Source organism: Diorhabda carinulata, chromosome Y (genome assembly GCF_026250575.1).
Source record: "Diorhabda carinulata isolate Delta chromosome Y, icDioCari1.1, whole genome shotgun sequence".
NCBI classification, from domain to species: domain Eukaryota; kingdom Metazoa; phylum Arthropoda; class Insecta; order Coleoptera; family Chrysomelidae; genus Diorhabda; species Diorhabda carinulata.
Window position 1 is genome coordinate 1,096,511 of NC_079473.1, and position 26,722 is coordinate 1,123,232.

The 26,722-nt window shown below is 32.9% G+C and overlaps 1 protein-coding gene and 1 long non-coding RNA gene across 2 annotated transcripts; both read right to left on the reverse strand.

Moving 5' to 3' along the window:
* Nucleotides 1–8,540: 8,540 nt before the first annotated feature.
* On the reverse strand, nt 8,541–11,848 carry LOC130903019 (uncharacterized). The gene is made up of 3 exons (XR_009060515.1): nt 11,690–11,848; nt 11,012–11,212; nt 8,541–9,272 (listed from the first exon to the last, which is right to left on the reverse strand). It is a non-coding gene; the product is annotated as an uncharacterized LOC130903019 (long non-coding RNA).
* An 8,570-nt stretch (nt 11,849–20,418) lies between these two features.
* On the reverse strand, nt 20,419–21,579 carry LOC130903085 (uncharacterized). The gene has a single exon (XM_057815346.1). The coding sequence runs from the start codon at nt 21,577–21,579 to the stop codon at nt 20,419–20,421; it is 1,161 nt and encodes a 386-aa protein (XP_057671329.1).
* Between the last annotated feature and the right edge of the window lie 5,143 nt (nt 21,580–26,722).

Below are 26,722 nucleotides of genomic sequence, written 5' to 3' on the forward strand. Positions count from 1 at the left end.
AAAGTAACTAATGTAAATACAAATTTAGATTTCGCAAATCACTTTGAGTGTTAAGAATTATTTTTAGGAAACGAAAGAATATTTGTGTAAAATGTTTAAAAATGAGGGAACTTCTGAATAGAAGAGAGCAAATTTAATGCATAAATTTGCCGTATTTGCACAATGCAAATGTAAGAAAAGGGGCATTATCAGGTCCATTATATTAACATACGCGGTTCCAGGTAATTGGAAGACAAAAAAAAAAACAAATTTGAATCGAAATCCACACATAAACGTCGAATCTATCTTCAATATTATAATTACATTAAAATCCTCGATCATTTCCTTCAACAACTTCCTGTTTTTCGTTTTTTTCCCGCTAGTTTATAAGTCCTACTTTCCTAAAGTCCTAGAACTGCAGTTTCAGTTTCTCTGATTACATCACATCGTACTGTATATTGAATAAGGACACAGAAATACGCATTTGAAACTGTAGATGAAAAAATCAAGATCAAATGGTTCGAAAAGTATTTGTCAATGTTTGCAAACATAAATCTAAACCTAGACGTCTGAATAGGATTCATGGAATGTTATTTGTGGTCAGTCGTTCTGTAGAAAAAGAAATTTTCACCTGGATAGCTCAAACGATCAAACAATTTGAGACACGGCTCTATAGACGCATCTTGAAGACACCTTGGACTGACTGAATCACCAACGACGAAGTACTAAGACGCATTAGTCGCAACAAAAAGCTGTTGACAATTATTAAGATTGCGTACGCCGTGGAAACAACCGTCATACATAAAAAAGAAGAAGAAGAAGATTGCAAAAAAATAAAGAAATAGAGGAAGAACTGGGAGGAGAAAATGTGAGGTATAGAAAAGACTAAATTTGGCGAGACACATAATGAGAATTTGTAAGAAGAATAATAGATACCTCTATGGTCTATGAGCTAGAAACAAAGACAGATGAGGAAATACCTGTAGAAATCGAATTGAAGGAGAAGACAGGACCAAAAAAAAAACTGCAGCAAAAACCACAAGGGGAGTAAACCACCCCAATAAAAAGATAGAAAAATTTTGTTTCTTTTATAGACAAGGAGTTTGTGGACGTTGTTAGGATTTGACGAGACTAACATTTATTAGATTTACGGTAATAAGATAACAGTACAAACCGATCACAAGCCAATAATTGGCATTCAGCAAAAAGATATTAATAAAATTACGTCCAGACTACAGAGAATGCGCTTGAAAATCTTAAAATATAATTTCGAAGTTGAGTACATACCAGGTTCAAAGATGTATGTAGCTGATCTTTTAAGTAGGTCATTCATAAAAGACAAAGTAAATGAAGATTGTGAAATGGAAGAGGTTGTGCATACGATTGACATTGAAAGACCCATTACAAATAGACGATTAGCTGAGGTAAGCAAGGAAACTTTGTATGATAGTACTCTTAAAAAAGTTACTGAATATTGCATTAAAGGTTGGCCAGATAAAAAAGTATTAGATAACACTGAACTAAAGCAGTATTATAAAATAAAAGACGATCTACTGGTTCGCCATGGAATTTTATTTTTCAATGAGCGAATTTGCATACCCAAAAAACTACAAAATCATATGACTAGAGAGCTACATAAATCTCATTTTGGTATGGAAAAAACAAAGAAGTGGGCAAGGAAAATATTATACTGGCCGGGTATAATAACTGATATTGAAAATTTTATTTCAAGGTGTCGCATATGTGAGAAATTCAGCAGAAATAAAATAAAAGAACCGCTAATACCGCACGAGGTACCTAAATATCCATTTGAGATAGTGGGGTCTGATACAGGGTGCGGCAGCATAACTTCCTTTTTTCAAAAGTTAATAAAACTTATTGTATGAATCAGAAAATTTTTATTCGTTTTTTATAATACAGGCACATACATAAAGTTTTGTTTTACTGAGTTTTGAAGATCAAATCAGTTAGGTGACGTCCCCCATTCTCCATACACTGAGTAAACCGATTTCTGGCGTTTGTCATGACTCTTGCCAGCATAGCAGGCGTTATGTTGGCAATTTCTTCCTGGATGTTCGTCTTCAAATCTTGTAGGGTCCTTGGACGGTTCACATACACACGGGATTTCAAAAAACCCCATAGGAAATAATCACAAGGGGTCAAATCGGGAGAGCGGGCTGGCCACTCCAAATCGCCCCTAATTGAGATAAGGCGCTCTGGGAAGTGTTCCCTCAAAACAGCCATCGATGTTCTTGAAGTGTGTGCCGTTGCTCCGTCTTGTTGGAACCAAGTGTCCCCTAAGTCCAACTCATCTAGCCGTGGGAAAAAAAATTCCTGTAACATGTTTACATACCGGTGCGAATTCACTGTCACTGTGACTTCATTTTCCTCAAAGAACCAGGGACCAATAATTCCACGTGAGTAAATTGCACACCACACTGTGACTTTAGGTGAATGCAAAGGCCGTTGATGCAATTGTCGAGGATTGGTATCAGCCCAGTAGCGCATGTTTTGTTTGTTTACGGATCCACACAAATGAAAATGGGCTTCATCACTAAAAAAAACAATAGCGTCCTCAGGAACGACTTCCAGAAAAACCTCACACGCGTTCCTCCGAGAATTGAAGTCACGTTCAGAAAGTTCCTGCACAATTGCCATCTTGTATGGATGAAAATGAAGATCATCATGAAGTATTCTCCTCACAGAACGATCGGAAAGTCCAAGGGCAGACGCATGTTTGCGCGCAGAACGCCGTGGTGATCGCAACACTGAAGTTCTAACTAACTCAATGTTCTCCGGTGATCTAATGGGCCGAGGGACTCCAGTTCTTCGTCTTGTCACACTTGCAGTTTGTCTGAACGTAGTGACCCACGTAACAATTGATTTCCGGTCCGGGACAGGGGCCAAGGGGGCTAAATTAAAGCGATTCCGAAAGGCGCGCTGGGTTGCGATCACAGAACATCCGCTCGAAAAGTAAACCTCAACGGCAAACGCACGCTCCTCACTGTTCCAACGCATGATGGCGACTGAACTGTGCCGGGACAAAACTTTATAGTCCCCCCTCTCGAACGAGACCACTAGCACTCCGTTACGACATCTACCGACTAAATGGCGAACTTTTTAAAAAAGGAAGTTATGCTGCCGCACCCTGTATATTAGAATATGCATCAAAATATTATTTAGTTGTAGTTGATTACTACAGCAATTGGATTGAATTGAAAGAAATACAAAGAAAAAGTATAGATGAAATCTCAAAACAATTAAAAGTAATATTTTCTAATTTTGGGTTACCTGCAAAGTTTATATCTGATAACAATCCCTACAACAGCTTTAAATTTAAAGAATTTTGTAATCAATACAATATACAATGTGTTTTTACGAGTCCCAGGTACCCAAGATCGAATGGGTTGGCTGAAAAAGCCGTACACATATGTAAACAGTTATTAAAAAAGTGTAACAATGAAGACGAAATATTTGTTCATTTGTTGAATTACAGAGTTACACCACTATGTGGTCTTGAGGCTTCACCTTCAGAGTTATTACAAAGTAGGTTACTAAGAACAGGTTTGCCTATATCAAACAGATTATTGGAACCCAAAACCACTAACGAGTATGGGAAAAAAGTAGAAAGAAAGTTGGCAGTAAAAAGCTATCATGATAAATCTGCACGTAGCAGCTCAGATTTTAACGAAAATCAAGATATACTATTTAAATTGAAGAAGGATGGGTATTGGACACCGGGAAAAGTCTTATCAAATACTAATTCTCCACGATCATACTTGGTGAGTGATGAAAATGGCAGAGTTTATAAAAGAAATTCTTCCTTTCTAAAAAATACAAAAAATCCAACGGTTATAAATGCGTCAAACAACAACGAAAATATAAACATAAACTGTAAACCTAGTAGTGCTGATGAATCAAGTGAGAACACTTGTTTGTCTAATAGCACTGATGTATATAATGAAAACGATTGTGGAACTAATAATAATAAAACGGCAAATGAATGTACAAGTGTCAAGGAAGCAAATAGCAAATGCACAAGATCAGGTCGGGTCGTCAATGTACCAAATAGGTTAAGAGACTATTATACATAGCGGAAAAATATTATTATTAGTTTCATGTCTAGTTAATAGTATTAGTTAGTTAGTTAGTATTTCAATATAAGTCCAAAAAGGGGAGATGTTACGTATATGACACTTCACAGTGCCATGTACTAGCTTGAATGTTCTATGGTCATCTGGCAAGTGACAGTTGGGTAGCGGGGGCCTTAGATAGTTAGGTTAGAACATATAGAAGATCGAAGTAAAACGTGTTCTCAAACTAATCGTGTTTTATTTAAATAATAATATCAAAGCTAACCTGAAACACAATTGATAAAGTTAAATTTGTTTTTAATTTTCAATTCATAAAAGGCGGACCTTTAAAATATTAGTCGTAACGATTATTTCTAAAGAATTGACAATAATTTCGTTTTGATAAATATGAATATTGTTGTTGACGTTTTATAGATACAAGCAGTCTGAACGGTATCAATTTAGGGGACATATATTTTGTGGAGATTTCAGACCTTTCTTTTTATGTTAGGTTGAGAATAACACTTGTTAATTAAAACTTTTTAATCATACTAACCTTATTTTTAAGGTCGCTGAAAACTCAGATTCAGACGTTGCATCTAGAGCTGGAGCTCAATTTACCCAACACGGGAGAACATTATTTTACAATCGCACAAACTTTAATTGGATTTGAGAAGAAATTCGCGTTTAAAAAATAAGATTCTGATTATGCAAAAATCAATTACTTTATCTTACCTATGTATTCGGCCGTAGTTAACATGAAGATACTATTTTATCAATTTGGAATAGTTAATCAAAATTGGAATTAACTAATGATGATATTAACATGTTAAATATGGGGATAAACACTCTTATAGAAGATGAAGATGGGGCAGTTCAAACCCGAAACCCGACAACACTGCAACATCGTACTCCACACATTTTTCTCGGCCAACGCCGCTAGAGAGATGATACCTATTGTCCCTTGCAACCGAAATTAATCAACATTAGAAGAAATAAAATTATAGGAATCACAGTAGCTATTTTCAGATCATCTAGGATTATTCCGAAAATTCAAGAGATAGTTATCCACTACGAAAATGGTGCATCGATAAATTTAGGAGAAGCATCTTCCGAAACAATTCCGATAGATTTCAAAGGAGCTTATTTGAAAAAATTGACAGTATGGGGATGTTATGCATTAGATATGTTTGAATTTTTGTTTACAGATGGTCATACAGCATCCTATGGATCTAATGTGGATCCAGCAAATGTGATTAACGTTTTTGAATTAGATTATCATCATATTGCTGGAATTATGATCATCAATGATGTCACCGTCCATATCCGTCATATCCTTCTTATTCTAATTCCGTCCTTCATTTATGCAATGCTATTTGCTTCCTTTCTGCACACATGCTCCAACTACCTGGCTCTTTCATTTTCAAACTTTCCACTATTTTCCGGAGAACTTTCCTTACTCACCTTAACACATACTTCTATTTTTTTAGCACTCGGCAATATTTGTTTCTTTGGAGGTTGCTGTTTCTGCTTTAAAAATATTATTTGAAAACCCCCATTATTTTGCTACTCGATTTTCTAGCGTTTTCGTCCCATCATCCGTATTCTTAATCAGCACACCTAAAGTTTGTTCATGGTAGCAGCACTGGAACTGGACCAGTGCAGGCCAGTTCATGAGTGTAAAGTTTGTTCTTGATAGCTGCACTGGAACTGGACCAGTGCAGGCCAGTTCATGAGTATATAACTGCCTGTGCACCTACCAAGAACAAACCTCTAGATAGTCGAAGAACTCATTCGTCCTTTGCCGTTGCACTTCCTTATATTTATTATTTTCACCATTCTTCCTAAAGCCAACTCTTTTTGATTCCTGTACCAATCGATTATAGACTTTTTCCATTCCCTACAGGATCTGGGTATTAAAATTTTCATTGTTTCTTTATTGTTCTTATTAACAGGCAACAAAGAATTTTATTACGAGTGATTGCGCAATAACCAGCTTTGGTTAATAATTTACTAATATACTATATTCGCCTTAATTTATATATATTTGAAAAGTTCAAACTTTTGTCTCTTTCTCAACATATTCTCATTTTTTTCAACACACTCCTGAAGACGGTGCTCTTGAATTTCTAAGTCGAAGAAGTCTTCCGCCAATCCATTGTGAACCGTGTGACCTCTACTTAGACTTAATCCTTGATTAGTTTGAAGCGGTTGCCACCTAAGTGTTCTTTTAATTTAAGAAGAGGTGAAAATCACTGGAGGTTAAATCCGAACTGTATGAGAGACAAGGAATAACAGTCCACCACATCAAATTTCTACACAAACTCTTGTATTGGACGAGTGAACGCTTAGTGAAATGCACCGTGTGTAGACCTCGAGGAAACACTAAAAACACTTTCGGAATTTTATTACAGCACCTATGTGCATACTGATGATCATGTATTTTACTCTAAAACTTCTTTGAATTTTACGTGGATACTAAGAAATCGAAAGAATATATCGATGATATGTTTAATCTGAATTTCTGATATTTCAACTGAGGAGGATTTTATAACGTCGATGAAATGATTAAATATGCAAAAAGCACAATGTCAATGTGCTGTTCCATTCGATATATTCCTACTTCAAATTCCATTTTTTGCTATAATCAAAGTATAATTCAAAAATCTTTTAATATATTGAATTCAGCCTACAGATTCCAGATATTACTTTTCGTTCTTCTTTGAACTTTTTTCAAAGTCAAATATGATATACCTATCCACAGTAGTTTATTACCTTTTTCCACGAAGAAACTCTATATTCACACATTGGCGTTGAAAAATGTGATTTTATAATTAGGGTATGCTAAATATTTTGTAAAAACCAGCAGTGATAATTGTATGATTAACATATTTCACATCTAAACTGATAATGAAACAAAGTGGCTACTTTAAGACGTTGAAGGGTTGGCAATACTCTATCCTCTTCCAATATGTATCGTTAAAAAAGAAACATGTGCCGAATGGTAAAAATAAAATAAATCATAAACGTTATTTAGACCTACGCTAGTGCATCTTATTCTTGATATCTGTCAACTGATGAAATGATTCTTTATCATTGATAGCTGTCAACTGATGAAATGATTCTTTATCATTGATAGATTTTTTGTTCCTCATTTGTAAACCATATCTAGAAATAATCTTTTCCTATTGCAGCATACCTTAATGTGGAACGTAGCTGCGTTGCTTGTTGTCTAGCCGGTATGATTTCCCACCATAGGGAACGCGGTAGTAAAATTATTAAGACAGTTGACAAAAATTAATAATAAATAACTTTTCTGTAAATAAATATAGTAAAGAATTCTTTAAATGGTTCATATACAAATTTTTAGTTCTATTTCATCAATTTTAATACAATATTTCTTTTTTGATTTTTTTATTTTGATATTCATGATGTAGGTAATCATTATTACTAAAAACATATAAAAGATTCTGAGAAAAAATAATATAATATAAATAAAACAATAAATTAAGAATTTAAATCTTTTAATGTGAAGATTTAGAAGGATCATTTTTTTGTTGTGCTGCTCCAACGTGCTTCTTTTCCTTCTCATAATTTCAGTTTCCTCTACCATTAATATTTTTTTCATATTTTTTTTACTTCTATCAGTGGATTGGCTATTGATCTAAGTTGTTGGTTCAAAGATTTTTGAGTTTACATGAATACTGTATTCACTAAAGTACACATTATAAGAATCAAGACATTTTTCTGGCTGTAACTTTCGCTGTCTGACACTACAGTAGATTTAGTCTGCAAAATACAACGGGTCACATGCAAAACATCAAATAACTTAGTCTTTGCTTCTTTCTACAAGTTTTCGTATTTAGCTTGGAGTTGTTGAATCTTTCCAAAATTGGTAGAAAGAACTCTTTTTGTTTCATTATCAAGAATCAACCAGAATAAGGAAAAAAATTACAATTGAAAATAATAAATATCACTGATTAAAAATAATTGTTGAATTGAATAATTGATATAAAAATTCTATAAATGACAAATCTGGACCTGTTGAGAGTGTCGACATTGGAAACAAGAATCGAGTCATATATCATTTTTTTCTCAACTCTAATCAAGACATTATATATATATATATATATATATATATATATATATATATATATATGTCTTGATTAGAGTTGAGAAAAAGTACCACGAGTGAAAACTCACTAACTTTATTAATTGAAAAAAAAAACAATTCGAAAATTAATATTACAATGGATTCAATCTGACAACAGTGTAATCGATGTTAACAGTTCAATGATTCGAATAGAAGAGTGCAGGCGAGCTCCTACTGCAATAAGGAAACTGTACATGCATACAATAAAAAATAACTCTAAACGCCTGCGCTAAATATTCGAAATATCGTAAATATAAAATTAAGAAGTAATAAGAGTTGCCTATGCTTATTGGAACAAATTTAATATTTAATGTGGGATACATTACACTTTCCCTCCCTAAAAAAAAACAAAAACTAAAAATAAAATAAATTAATTACTTAAAAGTATTTCATTGATTTAAGTTTCCTTTTACTTCTTCTTGGGGTACAGACATCAGGTATTAAATTAGATGTAACAGGTTCAGCAGATTTACAATAATTATCTTCATGAGATTCATGACAATTTTTGTTTTCATTAATTGGACTGATATTTTTGGTAGGTTTATTACACATGTTATGGTCAGAAGAATGTACGTCAACTGAAAATTCAAAATCTACTATTTGATTTATGTGCCTCCTCCATGTTTTATCTAGACTAGGTATAAATACAAAATAAGTTTTTGAACCTATCTTCTTATGAATTATTCCCTTTAACCAAGAAGGTTAATTAACAACTCTATAATCCCTTACTGCTACATGATCTCCTATTACATTTTGTTTACTTATACTAAAGTCTGTTACATCAATAGCTGTATGATTTACAATATTTACATTGTTATTCCAAAAATCATAAACACTTCTTATGTTTATTTGAAACATTAAATTGGCTGGATATTTTCCTGTAGAACAGTGTGGTGTAATTCGATAAGATAAAAGAAAATTGTTTAAATTACGGTTAAGTTCTGACAATGAACTCCTTTTTAAAATCTTAAGTATTGCTTGTTTAACTGTTTTAACCGCATTTTCAGCTTGACCATTAGATGATGGATGAAAAGGTGCAATTTCTTTAAATTCTATGTTGTTTTTACCTAAAAATGTTTGGAATTCATTATATTTAAAAGTAGTAGCGTTGTCAGAAACTAAAGCAAAAGGTAAGCCAAATCTACAAAAAATATCCCTTAAAATATTTATTGTTGCACTAGATTTAGTGTTTGAAGTGACAACAGCTTCTAGCCATTTTGTATGAGCATCAACTAACACTAAAATATATTTATCAAGAATTGGACCTAAAAAATCAATATGAATTCTTTCCCATGGTCTATCAGGAAAATCCCAATTTTTTAATGGTGTTTTGGGAGGATCACTTTTAGTTTTTAAACAATATTCGGAAGATTTAATTACATTTTCAATATCATAACTAATTTGCTGCCACCATACATAAGAACGAGGCAAGCTTTTAGTTTTGATCATTCCAAAATGAGAAGAATGTAGTTGTTTTAAATTACAGGGAATTACGACTTTGTGTCCCAGCATCAAACAACCATCGACAACAATAAAGTTGTTTTTATAATTAAGATAAGGTTTACATAACTGTGGTATCTTTTTCGGCCACCCCATATTAACATATTTACAAGATGTTGAGTTTCCGTCTTGATCTGTTCCCAAACAATCGGCAAATCAGTATTTGAGGCAATAAAGTTTAACTAAGAACTCTCAATGTCAAACTCTTTTAATTCTTCCCCTAAGGGTAAACGAGAAAAATAGTCAGCTGTATTATCTTTTGATTGCACATACTCCACATCAAAAACAAAATTAGAAAGTATTAGAGCCCAACGTTCCAATCTATTAGTGGCAAGTGGTGGAATGCCTCTCTTATTTCCAAATAAAGTTACAAAACATTTGGCATCAGTTTTTATCGTGAATCTCCTACCATACAGATACTGATAAAACTTCTTCACACCAAAAACAATGGCTAAAGCTTCTTTTTCTACTTGAGAATATTTTTGTTGACTGCTAGAAAGTGTTAAAGATGCAAAACCAATGGGTTTTTCTACATTATTAATGGCATGTGAAATCATAGCTCCAACACCATAATAAGAACTATCAACAGTTAACTTTATTGGTAAATTTGGGTTATAATGCTCCAAAAAGGAAGCAGAGCCAATTATGTTTTTAATTTTATTATATGCCATTGTACATTGTTCAGACCAAATAAACTCAACATTTTTCTTCAATAAACTGTACAAATGCTGAAGTACTGAGGCCGCGTTAGGTATAAATTTATTATAAAAATTCACAAACCCCAAAAATGATCTAAGTTGAATAATATTTTGAGGTACTGAGCTTCAACAATCGCTCTAACTTTATGTTCACTTGTATTCAATCTGTATTTATCAATTGTGTAACCCAAATAATGTACTGAGTTTTTGAAAAATTCACATTTGTCTAATGCTACAATAAGACCACTTTTTTGTAACCTATCCAAAACTTTTTCAACCTTTTTTAAATAAAAACCCCTGATTTTTCCAGTAATTAAAATGTCATCTAAAAAGCAAACAACCCCATCTAAACCTAAGATTTGTTCCATTATTCTTTGAAACATTGCTGGAGCACTAGCAATACCAAAAGGTAAACGATTATAAATAAATAACCCCTTTGAAGTATTGAAAGTTGTTAATTTCTTTGACTCATTGTCTAACTCAATCTGCTGATATGCTTGAGAAAGATCAATTTTTGAAAACTCAACTCCGCCTTGTAGTTTCCTCAATACAGGGCAATGGGTATTTATCAATTAACAATACAGGATTAAGAGTAATTTTATAGTCACCACAAATTCTGATGGTTCCATTTTTCTTAGCTACTGGTACAATGGGTGTTGCCCAACTGCTGTATGATACTGGGCTCAAGATGTTTTCAGTGACAAGTCGGTCTAGTTCCGCCTCAACTCCTCGGCATAAGGCAAAAGGAATGGAACAGGCTTTGCAAAACTTGGGCTTGGCTCCCTCTTGCTTATCCAGTCGCAGAGTACCTGCATTAAATTTACCCAAGGAAGGAAAAAATACTTTAGAATACTTCTTCGATAACATTTTCATTATCTTAATTACATTTATATCCTCAATTTGTAGCAAGTTTTCATTTTTATCAATCAATCAATTATTAATGCCATTTACATTTAGTTTAAATAAATTGAAAAAATCTCTACCCAATAATGGAGGGCCCCCATTAGAAATTATATAAAACCGTATTGTTTTTGTTTTTAAATTAAAGGTCACTTCTACCTCATTAAATCCCAAAGGATGAATACTTGAACCATCATAACTTGCCAAAGTTTTGCTGGTTCGATAAACAATGAACTTATTCAAATGTTTTTCTCTAAATAGTTCAGAAATTACAGAGACCGAGGCCCCTGTGTCCAATTGAAAAGTAAACAGTTGCTTATTTATTGTTATTTCAATTGTGATTTCATCATTTGAAGCAGATAAATTAAAAATGTGATCAAACTTACTATTTTCATCAGATGATAAATCAGAATTATTATTATTTAAAAAATAATTACACCTCTTAAGTTTTTTCTGGCAAATATTGGCTAAGTGGCCTTTTTCATTACAAAAATTACAAAAATAATTTTTAAAAACACACTTATCTCTGTTATGTCATGTTTTTCCGCAGACCTGATTGACATTTGACGAGTTGACAGGTTGGCGTCAACTAGGGCCGGCTCCATCTTGCGAGCTCCGCTCATACTTGCGTTGCTGTCGGTAGCTTCCATTTTGTGGTACAGGAAACTGACGTGGTCTTCGCAGCGGCGGCGCCGACCCCTTCGTTGATGCACATGGTATTGATAGAAAATTTCTTCTTTCACGGTTGTCATGTTGATTTCTTACAATACTGGCTATATATACCATTGCTCTGTCGAGGGAAATTGTCACCTTTTCTTCAAATAGTCTCTCCAGGACCTTGGTATTATCCATCCCCATGATGAACTTGTCTCTGAGCAACGCTTCTAATTCAGTTCCGAAATCACATTTCGAAGCCAGGTTACGTAATCTTGCGGCCCATTCAGCGACCGTTTCAGCACGACTCTTCGTGGCTTCATAAAACTTCTGGCGTGCTGCAAAGGCACTGGTTGTTGTTTTAAAATATATGTCGAAAAGCTTCACGTACTTCACAATGAAGCAGGAATGCTTTGTGCTTACTTCACATTTCATCGCACAGAATGGCAAAAAGTCGAGATTGCTTAGGCCGTGACTTAATGAAATTTACAACCTTAACTTATCTCTCAGTCGTCAGTCTAATACTAACAAAGGCTAATAGATTAGCCTGGCAAGCAACTTCGGTACTTTCATCAAGTTGAAGAGAAAAGTTTGTTTTAAAACTGTAACTGTGAATTTGACCGATTTTTTTGTTCCCTTTTCAGTGAATAAACTTTCAGATATTATTTGGGCTGATGGTAAAATATAATTCTACCCTACAGAGTGAGTTGTTCCATTTTTAGCTATCAAAAAGGATATTCGATAAGATTCAATTGTAGCTTGTCTATTTTGCTCACCAGAAATTGATGTTTTCATTACTGAGTGTAACTTTAAGAATAAGTTTGAATAAAGGGTGAGAATGCTTATCTTATCGACGGTCTGATAAAATCATGTCATGAACTGCAACGATATTTTCGGGGATTGACACAGAAACTAGTCTTCCCGATTGGTCATCATCTTCAACGGAAAATTCACCTCTTTTGAAGCTCGAAGTCCAATTTTTCACGGTCGCATACGAAGGACATTGATCACCAAGGTTATTGAGCATATATTCGTAAATCTGCTTACCTCTTAACCCTTTTAAATGCAGGTTTTTGATGATGGCTCGATACTCCAATTTTTCGATTTTCATAATTTCGGTGGACATATTTTTTCTTTTAATTTATTGCGTAACTCTGGTTTATTTTTTTGGCATGAAACTTTACACCAACACTTCTAATAAGTTATTAAGTTCGTTGCTATGATAACGCAATATTTTGTTTATGCATGGAACTGGTGTAGGCTATCTAGATATAAATACATGGTCGTATAGTTCAGATCAGGGACGACAATGACCCTCCACTTTGGGATTCTCAAATATTTGAGGTTATCTACTCGAAAATAACGTTTTCATCACTTTAGGGTTATGTAACACAATACCTAGTTGTTGGGGTTTATATAGAGGATACAAAAATATTAAATTGTCCACAGTATCCAGTACAAGATGAGTAATTATTAAACTTACCACTAAATTTTTAAGTTGTTCTAATTCAGTCTAAGTAATTATAGCTAGTATTTCCTTCAAGAAATAATCCATCGATGATTTGCAGTTATTACAAATACCAAAAACAGTTGATATCTTATGAATCACCTCTTCCTGTAGTTTTTTGTTTCTTTCATAAAAAATGGATCAAATCACTCGGTAGTATTTTTTTGTTTTGTAGAAAACACATAAAAACTAGAGGGAACATCGAAACAGTCGTCAGACAGTGTAATAGTGACTGTGTTGGTAGTAGGAGTAGTAAATGCAGCACACAAATTGTCTTCACGTATTTTATGAAATAATCATTACTTTTCCCCTTTTGTTTTCTATTATCATATTATTCATTAGCCATTCGAAGTATTATCTGATCTGGAATTGTCAGTATTGTTATTGCCATTCGTTTTTTTAATGCTTATTACATCTCAATTCGTCAGTCCTCAATCGAATCAAACGTTTATTCCATAATTCTATCCATTCAGGTTTAAGATCATTATTGGAGGTATCTACGGCTTCATTATCTAATTCTTCATACTTATACAATCATACATATTATGTATGATTGTACCATTCAATGTACACATTACTACAAATATTTCGAAATATGTTGTTTAAGGTAGTTTTAAAAATAATAAATTGATGCAATTAAATATTTTGTTGTTGAGCTAAGTGGTTTTTAAAATATTTATTTTGCCAATCTATTACGAGATTTAAGAATATCAAATATGAAAAATTTGAAGAAATTCAGTTGTAGCACCTGCATTATGGAAATATGTATTAATATCTGTTCTCGATAAATAAAGAAGAACATCTGTTGTACTTTGGGTTGCCAATTTAACTTTCATAGCTATTATGAGAGAGAGAGAATGAAAAAAAAATCTAGCTGCACAGTAACCATCACAAAAAGCCATTACATTGTCTTCACCTTTGCATTGATAAATTTCGCAAATCATGCAACTTCGAATTTCGTCGAAATGGTCCAATTACAACTCTGGTTAGCAAAAAGATATCGAAACAAATTATATATCGTTAAAAAATCTACACTCTAGCGATGTTTATAAAAAAACAAAAGCTTCCTATCACCTTTACTTTTTTTTAAACGCATGAATTGTTGTAATAATATGAATATTTAAGATACATTGCATACTGTAAAAGTTACGAAGTTATAACTTCTTGCATAAGTTAAAATAAGAAGAGACATGAAAATCAGAAAAATTGAAGAAAATAAAGTGAATTATTGAAGAAATGAGTCGTTTTAGAAAATATCTTGTTTAACAATCAAAAAACTTTCAAAGTAAAATTGGGTTGGACGTCAGTAATTTACAAAAAGTTTTTGTCCTAATAGTACAGCAAGTCAGCAATGTAAAAAATGCGCGTTTCCTCGCTTATGTTGGCTGCACAATGAAAGCGACATTTAGTTTCATTGCACGGTGGCTGTACCTTCCTGGCTTCCCTCAACTTGACGAATTTTTCTTTGGAGCCATCAGGATTTTTCCACACTCCCAATGATTCGTAACTTCTTCCAGATATCTCCATAATAGATCACTTACCAAGAACAATATTACTAAAAATTTCAGTGTTAAAGAGGGCTATCTCAGGTTGTCTCCAATAATTTCTGGAAATTTAAGAGCTAAAGAGGGCTATCTCAAGTTGGCTCTTTCTTGAAGAGGATAATCTAGAGGGAAATAAGTTAATTTACCATTCAAAATAGAGCCATTATCATAATAGTTCAGTTTTGTACTAAAGATTGATATGAAAAAGTTACTTACTGTCGGTTTATCACATAATAACCCACTATTGCACAATAGAACTCCACTCTCTCTATGTGTGGCAAGAATCACTCTTGCACAGCCCCCCCTCCACAAATCAAAGATGACCCACTTACATGCACTCCATCTAGGGGTGATCCACTGAGTTTTTTAAGAAACGGTCTTGCTCAGAGTTAGTAGAGGCAATTTGAGGATAATTCATGCAAAAAACTGAAAATCGCTTTATTTTGAGTTAGACCAGTCTTGAACTGGACAAGCGATATGTTAATAATCATGTCGAAGCTGCGATCAAAGCACTGCTACTAAAAGATATAAAAACGGAACTTAAATTTTGCATATACCTCGTAGTATTCAAAGCCTCGTGATATTTCTGACAATTCCGGTATTAAGTTTAATCACAAATTCAATCGGATGAAGATTTAAATTAATTAAATTTTGAGTCTTAAACTGGTATTTGTTTAAACGTAATAGCACCCCAAAAGCCGTTGGGTTATAAAACGACGACGCGCAATCATTACCATTTTTAAATTACCCAATCCAAAAAAAAAAGAATTAAATAATTGACGTTTCTTGAACAGAAACGATTTTTCAAATTTCAAAAATTAATTATTTAAACCTACGAACTTTTGATTCGAGGTTAACTCAATAATTAAATCACCCCGCGTTGTTCAAAACGTACCGTTTTGATACTGAATTCGAGCTTATGACGTTATTAATCTTTATTTTTGATAATGAGGACAGTTGAGAATCCAAAGGAGCTGATATCAGATCTCATCCGAGTTTGTGTGTAGTTTTGCCCGTTTCTCCAAGGATATATTCAAAAGACTATTTCCTTCGAAAAATTTAAGCCAACCAAAAAGCTGTAATATTTTATGTTTACCTAGCAACGATCAAATTTCAGCGATAATACTGCACTAGTGCCAAATTTTCGTCTAGGATTAATAAACATGATTTGGTTTTAATTTTATATTTTAAGAAAAGGAACAATTATTATTTATTTTAAATATTCGCATTCGCGCACTCGAGAAAATTAAATTATCGACAATTTGACATGCACTCGAGACATTAATATTGAGAATTCTCTCGTGTTTCAATACGAAATTGTTTGTAATGCAAATTCAGTTTTATTATAAAATTTCGTTTCTATATACGTGTATTATAATCAATTTTAATCTCAAGACTTCCTCGAAGAGCTCCATAATAAAAGCATCTTATTGTTCCCCATATGGGATTTTACGATGTGTCCAGTATAGGCCCAGACTTGGACCAAGTGTCCTAAACTTGGTGGGACTGTGATTTAAACCCGGTTGGGATAACGTATAACTATCATTTATGTATCCCAATAAAGTTGGGATAAAGTATAACCATCATTTATGTATCCCAATAAAGTTGGGCTAAAGTAAAACTATCATTTGTGTATCCCCAGAAAGTTGAGCTAACGTATAACTATCATTTATGTATCCTCATAAAGTTGAGCTAAAGTATAACTATCCCAATAAAGTTGGGCTAAAGTATAACTATCATTTATGTATCCCCAGGAAGTTGGGCTAAAGTATTACTATTATTTATGTATCCCAATAAAGTTGAGCTAACATTTTCAATAAAGTTTTTTTTGAGAGTTATTCACTACGCATAACATATTGTGGTGTTTTATTCTAATATGATTGGAGGATTTCAGTGGGGGCTATGGGACACCCAAAACGTTTTACTTTCTTTGGTTGTTTTTGATTTATGTATGTCAAACGATTTGACCATACATTCCTCAATTTTTTTTCTTTGGTTCAACTTTTTTTATTTCTTTTTTATTTACTCAATGAGTCTTTCTCGCGCGTTTTCAGTTTGTGGTTTAACGAAATGGGTCATGTGGATATTTTTTCATTGTATTTTCAACTAAACACTGTCCCAGTTCTACCAGAAGATTACGTAGTTTAGGAGTTATTCCCGTCGCCACGGCCGTTTAAGGGGATCATCTTCATCGGAAAACCGTAAAATAGCCGCATTACAACGAAGTCCTGTATCACCTTCCAGACCATTTCCGTTTTATCGTAAGATATATGGAATATGAGTCAGAACGTAACTTTTTTTTAACTCTTTCAATTTGGACTCGCAGAATATGTTACCAATAAAACGATTGTCGATGTGATTACGAAAATAAATATATTGTATGAAAGGAATATAAAACGACGATTGTTATAATGATAATCCACTGAAATGTTTACCTGCAGTTTTTGAAGACGACAACATAGTTATATAAATGCGAATCAATCAGTGTATTTGTGAATGTTGTCGATTTAACTGAGGAAGCTTTACAAAGTCTTCTTCAAGATCAAAAATCCATAGTGATTATACGAGGTCCAGATTCGAACAACTTTATTCAACAAAATCCCCACCTAGAGCACTTTTTCCAAGACTTATTCGACAGGTAGAGTTTCACAGAACTTCAAGACAGTTTTATTTAGAACATGGTTCTGTTTTGTAGTTAAAACTTTCATTCATTCGACGTAGAGGTGGTTTTCCTTTGGTTTTGTAACAATTTTGATATATTCTTCTTTGAAACCAATTGGTGAGTCGATTGCTTATCACTTTTTGAAAAGAGAAATCACTAATTGAGTCGCTTTGCGTGACTGTTCAATGGTTTACGTTCATTTTTCAAATATGACGAAGATACGAACGAAATTTTTAATAACATGATGACTGTTTTATCATTTTCGAGTGTCGTTTCAGATCTGAATGTTATATGCAAATCAATATTATACCCCGTATGGATATTGGGGATATTATTTCAATTTTCAAATTTATGCATGCGAACTTTTTCTTTAACAAAAGATTGAAGTATCTATTGAAAGAAAACCAAATAAATATCTACGTAGGGCAATAACTAACTGAATTAACAAATAGAGAATCGTGTAGATATGCCCAAATACAAATTACATATCGTTGATTATTCATACATAATAATAATTTCGCCTAAAGGATAGAGGAACATGTCCGCCGCAAAGCTGCGGTTCGTTTTAATACTTTCCAGCCCTGTGGGCTCCGGTAGTTGCTAATATTGATATAGTTTCCGCGTCCTGATCAAACCCTGTATAACAGAGTTATTTGATAGATACTTGAGTTTCGTGATACGGCAACACTGATGTGAATACATATATGAAATCTGTCATTGTCATCATAAAGTTTGACATTTGTAATGGCGAACGTGTTGTTTACTACGATTTTCGACGTAGATTAAACCAATGTTGAAGAATTCGGTGATGAAACCCAATCTCGCGGACGTTGTTATGAACCCACGTTTCATCTATAACATAAAACGGTTTTATTTCTGTTAAACGCTCGATGGAAACATTTTCGCGTCGATGGTTTTGTTTCAATGTGCGCAAACGCGGCATCCATCTTGTACTCAACTTTCTAATGTCAAAATTTTCAGTTAAAACACGATGTACATGTCGAGTATGTTTGCTATGAATAAACTGAACGATCCACGAGATTTCAGAAAAGATAATCGTTTTCTTCTCACTTCTCATTTTGAAAACATCGCTATACATGGTTTTCCCTAGCTAGTATCTAAAAGATTCAAGAATGAATGTTACAACGGGACGTAAAAGAGCTTTTTACGACCCCCGTTATTAAATAGAATCATATATTGCAGAATTCTACATTTAAAAATTACACCAAGAAAAATGTTGAAAAACTCATCAATTTAATCGAAAGATATATTCGAAAGACTATGGTAGAAACGGTCTAGAAACGCAAAACGCATCTAAATAGAAAAAGAACAAATAATAGTCAAAACAAATAAAAATTTAAGCGATTTTTTATCAAATTGCAGCGTTTTGTTAGTTTAAGTTGAATGAAATTCATAATTTTATCATATCTGGTATACGAGTGAAAATTCTCTAAATCTGTTGATTGCATTTTAGATTTTAAACCATGCAAAACATTTTAAAAAGAATAATTTTTTTTCGTAATATCAACAATTAAAAAGTTAGAGTAGGTAATTTTTAATTTGTTACATGTTTCTCAGTGTACTTTTATATAAAACATAGAAATTCGTAATAAAAGTTGCAGACGGTGGTAAAATGAAGCTGTTAAAGTAACGACGATGTTCAGAAACTATAATTTTGTATAATGTTCAAAAAACAACAACTTATATATATTTAAATAAATTTATTCATACAATTTAACAAATTAAAGTTATTTATTTGAAAAAATGATTGTTAATAATAACAGTATGAGCTCTAATAGTAACTATTCCAACATCATCTAAATTTTCGGGATCATTGTCTGGTTTTTCTTCACGATTAGAAGTATTGACAGCGTCTTCATCGAAAGCTACTTCTAGTTGAGGTATTATCGTATCTTCGTTATCGTTTTCAATAATAGTACCCAGTTTGAGATCTTGTTTAGAACTAGAAAGTTCGCTTAACATAATAGGTACCTTCAAATCTTCAACGCTTCTTTCAACTGAACTCACGAATCTTGGTGGTACTCGAGGTAATTTCTCCAAAAATACAATGGGGAATGTACATTCCGTTTGCGTGGAAGTATCGCTGGTTCTTCTTCTCAATATATTCATGTTCATTATTATAATAAACGTTTCAGTAATTATGACAGATGTCAAAACAGATCGGTCAATTTTGATATATAAACTGTCAATTATTGCTGTAGAACTAGGGGAAATGTGCCTATGATGGACCCCTTAAGGAAATATCATTACAACTTTTTTAGTTTTGGACTTATTAATTTTTTTCACATGAAAATATATACTTAGCTCGAAGTTTATTATAGTATAGGAAGATTTTTCTGCCAAATAATTTCCTGTTTAATAGCATAGCTATTTTTAAAAAAGTAGTCGAGGGGTCCATCATTGGCACACATCTGCCCATGTCGGACCCCTTTAAAATAAATGAAAAAAAATGTCTTTAAAGTTTTATTAGAAAAAAAAATATAGAACAAACTAACATCACGTTAGGTACAGAGCTCACAAATAAAAGACTTGCAATGGAAGGAAACACCAGCGCACTCATTATGGCACCACGAGTTACATTTTTGACAACGAATCCACTTTTCTTTTGCACGTGAGTGCGAGAATAACTCATTGCAGTAAAGGCAGCTAGCATCATCATCTGAGTCATCTTGTCCCTTTTCCAAAAAGTTCTCTAAGGCGGATTCATCTTCATCAGAACTGTCATTTTCAATGACAAGTTTCCGTTTTACTATACTGGTTTGTTGTTTTCTTATCTTTGTTTATCTGTGTTACAGCACTCTTCAAATAAGCTTGATTGAGAAGACCTGCTATTTTGAATTGAGTCACTGCCTTCCCCGGGTTTTGATGAAGCCATAATTGAATTTCTTGATCAAAATACGTATGAAGAGGACGGAAGAATCCTACGTCCAATGGTTGATCGTGATGTGAACAATCTGCCGGGAAGCAGAACACAATTACCCCATTTTCTTTTGCAAACTGAAGAGATTCGAAACTCTTATGGCTACTGTGCCCATCTAGGAGCAAAAGAACCTTATTGTTATTAGATGCTTTCGTATACTTCACGAAATGCTTTAGCCATCTACAAAAAATTTCACTGGTCATCCAACCTTTTTCTTGAACGAAAGCTATGCTACCAACGGGAGCACCGTTCATAAGCTCATCGTTCATCCTTTGACGAGGGTAAATAAGAGCAGGAGGGATGTAAGTGCCCATGACATTCATTGCGCACACTACGGTCACGTGCTGCCCACGCTCTGCACTGCTGAGTGCACCAACTTGCTTCCGACCTTTTGAAGCGTAAATTTTTTGACATTTCTTTTGGACCGTAGTCAAACCTGACTCATCCATATTAAATATATTTTCGGGAGGAAAGTTGTACTGCTCCAGAGTGTTAGATAGTGCATTGAAATAGGCTTGAATATTAGGCTTGTTAAAAGCCTGGGCTCTAGCTAATGATGTACTTTCTGGACTACGCAAAGAAATTCGTGGATTGCGCTTCAGGAATCCCCTCACCCATTTCCAACCTGCCATTTTTGTTTCACAATTGAAACGATGCTCTATTTTATTTTTTTCGGCTACTTCGAATACCATCCGCCGCAAATATTTAGAGGTTAAACCAAAAAAACGTGTTTCCATATCAATAATATATCCTGCAATCTCCTCTTCGATGGCTTTAGAGAAAATTGCGGTTCGTCCTCCCAAATTACCCTTGGAACTGTCCTGTTTAGCCAAACGCCTTCGCAAAGTTGTTTTGGGAACATTGAAGGTCTTTGCAGCCAACTTAAAGCCCATACTGTGATCTTGTACGTTCTCAATATCCTGTCGCATATCATGCTCGTCCCACTGTTGTCTTTTTTTGGATGCCATCTCTATAAATGGAAAAGAAAAACTACTAAAACAATATATTTATTTTGTTTATTTCAGTTCCAATGATGGACCCCTGGTCCATCATTGGGATCCGTTAAGTAGTCCATCATAGGCCATATTGCATAAATCAGATAAAAATCTCAATTTTTTTTGTTCTCCGCCATAACCTCAATTTTTACTCGCCAATCAACATGCAACAGTTCTATCAAGCTGTAGTATCAAAATCAGATTCTAGCTAAGAGTAAAACAAAAGTTATCTAACATCATGCCATGCTACTTTGTTATATCAATACATACAAATTTCAATTTATTTATTTATTTTCACAAAAATGGTTTAGATTCGCAAGAGCGCTTGTAAACAACTGACTATAAGCATCAATCAAGCCAACCAATATGGTGGTAGTGTAATATGCGCGGTAAATTTGAAAATATAGCTAGTGGTCCATCATTGGCGGGGGTCCATCATAGGCACATTTCCCTTACAAAAACCATATTTCAAATATTCAGCAATGTACTTACGTTTCGGTTTTACCTTCTAAGGGATTTCTTTTAAAAATTCTCAACTAGCCCAATGGAAATAAGTTTTGCATTGAGATGTTTATTATTATAAATTATTGATAAATGAATTTTGTCTTATCACTTGTTTTTAAATAAGAACTTTCAAGGCACTTACCATTTAACCAATCTAATCACTTTGTACAAATTCAACATTATATGTGCAAATCGAACTAAACGAGTAATGTCCTCAAAAGTTCTGATTGTATGTGAGTTGGTTGAGTAATTATAGATTATAATGGTGACTAGCTAAAACGTTGAAATAAGGTGTGAGAATGCTTATCGTTTCAATCGTAAATGAAAATGATTTTGTTGAATTTCTCTGAGCAAAATTGAATCCTATTTTACAAATTATTTTTTTTAGTATTTTAACATTATGCTTAGATTTTATGTTTAAGGAAACTTAACATTTAGTTGAAAGATATTTTAGGAAAGGAAAAGTAAGTCCTACCTCTGTTTTATGACCCCGGACACATGGGTCACACAAAGGACTCTTTTTTACTTTTCGGAGTAATGCATATATTTTAGTAAAACATCTGTAATTTTACTATTCTTAAGTAGAGGCTTAGACCTCATTGTAAATATTTTATTATTAGTTTTTAGTTAGTACAAACCGACTCTTTCAAGCGTGAGGACGGTTCTCGAAAACGTAGTCTTTTAAATAAAGACTTAATATATGAATGTTAACCACTGTGTATTTCATTTATAAATATAAAACCTAATAATCAAGATTACCTATCCATAACTTTCAACAGATTTCTTTCTGAATTTGATTGATACAATCATACATAATTTCGAATTGTATAAGTATGAAGAATTGGAAAATGGAGCCGAAGATACCTCCAATAATGATCTTTAACCGGAATGGATACAATTGTGCAATAAATGTTTGATTGAATTGCATAGTGGCAAATTGAGGAGAGTTAAATGAGAATTGAGAAAACGAATGACAATACCAATACTAACAATTCCAGATCAAATAATACTTCGAATGGCTAATGAAGATGATTTTTTAACAAACTTTATTGAAAAAATTAACAATTTTTCGCTTCGTCTTTCTCGAATATTTCGCATATCTATATATGAAGCTGTACTTTTTCAGTCTGTTGAGCAGCTTCATTTTGACGGCTTTTTTAGCCTGTTTAACGGCTACATCCATCCTGAGATTGAATTTATTGAATTTATCGTTCAGCACAAGGTTATCGTCGATATTTTTCAAGAACGGTTTCAAATTTTCGGCCTTCACCCAAGATCTATTCATTGTGTCGGAATCGAAAAATGCCACGTGGTATTGCGTCTGAAAATAATCGTTATCCGTCAATACACAGTTTGACCAACTCCATTATCGAGTACCTTGTGTCGTTTCAGTTATTTTATCAAGATAGATTACGGAAAAAAGTCGATTAATCACACTGTATATAGCCATCAAAATTTACAAACTCAATATAAAAAATAATAAACCTGTATAACAGTTTACAAATTTCCCACTCTCCACTTTCAATTGATTAAAAGCTCTCCTTCGAAAAGTTCATATGGCGTCGCTACAGTTCATTGGTGGTGACGAATCGAACTTATCTGCAGGAGTCACTATAATATTTTTAACGTTAGCATATTTTTCCTCCTTTGGAGCTTGGAATGATACCATTGAGTTTTGGTTTTGATAAGTTTGTTTTTTCTTCTTTTTAACCAACTTCAACCAGTTATTGAACTTTGTCACTACCAAATTTTTGTAATACAAATTGGTTTCTTTACTCAAAGACGACGGCATTTTAAAACTTATATAATTTTAATATACAAAAAACACTTATTAACCGTCTTATTTTCATTCACTTGAAATAATATTTCTGACAATTGTTGACTTTTGAAATCAAACACATTCAAATATTTATCTCGTTAACCAATCGAAATCATCAATTGATGATATCTTTACGTATCGGAAATGAAAAATAAGAAAAAAACGTATTTTCGCGTTGCACATCACGAAATAAAACCGCTATAGTTACGATGATTTAACTATCTGAAACAAATCAAATTAAAATATGTAGATATATATGTAATACCAACTGTCCATATAGGAGTCTTAACTTTATGAGTAATAATAGTATTACCATTGTATTAAGAATATTCTTTATACAATGATATTACAGTATATGTAGACATCGTAATATAACCAAAATAATATTTTACAACGGTGCCTAGAAATATTTTTTGTGTGGAAAGGGAAAACGGCAACATACCAGTACGTTGTGAAGTTGACTTCTAGTGTGATTAGACAGCTTAGGTTATTGCGTATCTGTCATTATATTAAGTTATAAACATAAAAAGGATATTTTTATTCTAATAATACCAAAAACAACAAGTTATGTATCCGAGACTTTTCAATGCATAAATAAATAATTCGGATTACGAAATTAAAAACGAAAATTCATTAGAACAAAAAACTCTTTTCTGGAAACTGTAAAATAAGTGGAATAACTTTAAAAGCATATAGAATTATGGACTTGCTTATAAACCGCATACCAAGTAGTATTCATGATTATGATAATATAATTATATTATAAATATGGATTTGTCAACACATATTATGAGCTGTACTTGTAAATGATAAAGAAATATTTGAAAAATTATCTAAGCTGTATGAAGGAGATACAGAACAATTAAAAGGTAAGGTCACTAAAAATTTTTCAGCTATACCTATAAGAGAAATGACAATATATCTGTATTCATAAGCGATAATAATAACCACAATGAGAGGCGATGAGTACACATTTAAAAAACTAGAAGACCAGAAGCATGATGAAATCTGCAAAACGTGACATAAGCATAAAAGGTATTGGAAATATACATTTTGATGAATGCTTTCTTCAGAATGTTATAATATTTTCACTGGAACACAAAAGTTAATTGTCAGACTGGATAATAGAATACATAAAAATGATTGAAACTAAATTTGATACAAAAGTTCATAAGTAAGAGCGGAAATGATGGAGAATCTACAAGTAAACGAATGAAAGAATATATGAAAAAATGAGGTATTATTCTTGATTAACTCCAGCATACTTTCCATAACTTTATGGAAAAGTGGATTGAGGGTAAATGACGGACACTAAGTAATCTAAGTGTATTTGGCTTAGATGCTTATGCTAAACATTTAGAAAAAAACTCAAAATTTGACAAGAAAAATAAAAAACTTCAGGTGATAGGATACTCGAATGGATATCGGTTCTGGAATAAAATTGAAATACAAAATATAAAAAAAATAACTACGATATTAAAAGATAATGAAGAAACCATAAGTCAAAAACAAGATAAAAGTAATGTGAAGAAGAGCTACGATGAGGAAAATGATGTTGAAAACAAAAAACAAGAAACAATAAAATGAGAAGTGTAAAATAGTATCGAGGACAACAAGGTACAGGAAATAAGGATATGAAAAAGAAAAATATTAATTCCTCAAGAAGCTTGAACAATCTTAACAGCACCTTACCTCTTGAGAGCCACCTTACTTCACAATGAGGCTGGTATGCTTTGAGCTCACACAGAATAGCAAAAAGTCGGGATTGCTTAGGCCGTGACTTAATGAAAGTTACAACCTTCAGTTCATAGCACAAGCACCATCAGTCTCAAAATTTGTTAATTGAACATATCGCAAAAGTAAAAGTCCTCAAAAGATACTATGAAGATAAGAAGAATATTCACATTGAAAAATCCAAGACATATACTACTACTATTACCACACTTACTATTACACTGTCTGACTCCTGTTTCCAGTCTCTATATATTTTGTACAAATAAAAAAAATATTATCGAGTATAATTTGATTTAAGATCGTCAGTTGTTTGAATTAGTGGATTCAATCTCTACTCAATAACAACATTCTGTAGAGTTTTGTGAGCAGCTAAGTAATTACTAACTAATTAAATCATATGACAGTTGAAAACTGTTTTTGATGAATTTGAATTTGAAAAATCTGTCTCCACTTTCATGAATAAATTCGACGCATTTTTTTATTAAATTAGTTTTTTGCTACCCCAATGTCCTTTCAAAATGGAGTTCACAATAGGTCCCTTGCTTCGGATATTTCATCAGTATTCATGTTTGTTTCCTGTTTCTTTTTCATTGGAACTTCAATATCAGTGACATTATTAGAACATTCTTCTTGTTGGTTACAAGAGTTAGTCTTACTCTTAGAAGCACTTAAAATTTCAAATGAGTGTAGTAATTCAATGTAGGAAAATTTAGATGAAGCGGTTCTTTCAGACATTGTTGTAAAATACAGAAATTGCAATAAAGAGGTTGGCAATATCCAATACTAATGAATGAATCACCTCTTCCCAAATAGTATTTACAAAGCCAGATCGATAAAAAATTCACGTATTTCTTATATGAAAGAATAATCTACATAACCTCAATGTCAAACACATATGTAAACATTTTTCTTCAAAACAATTAGAAAACATAATTAAGATTTTTACTTCATCAAAGGGTTTGTGATAACCTTTTCAAAATGTAAATAAATGATTCTGTTAATGTAAAATGTCGACTTAAATTCTGGTCCGCATTTCTTGGAAGCTCATTTTAAGCTTTC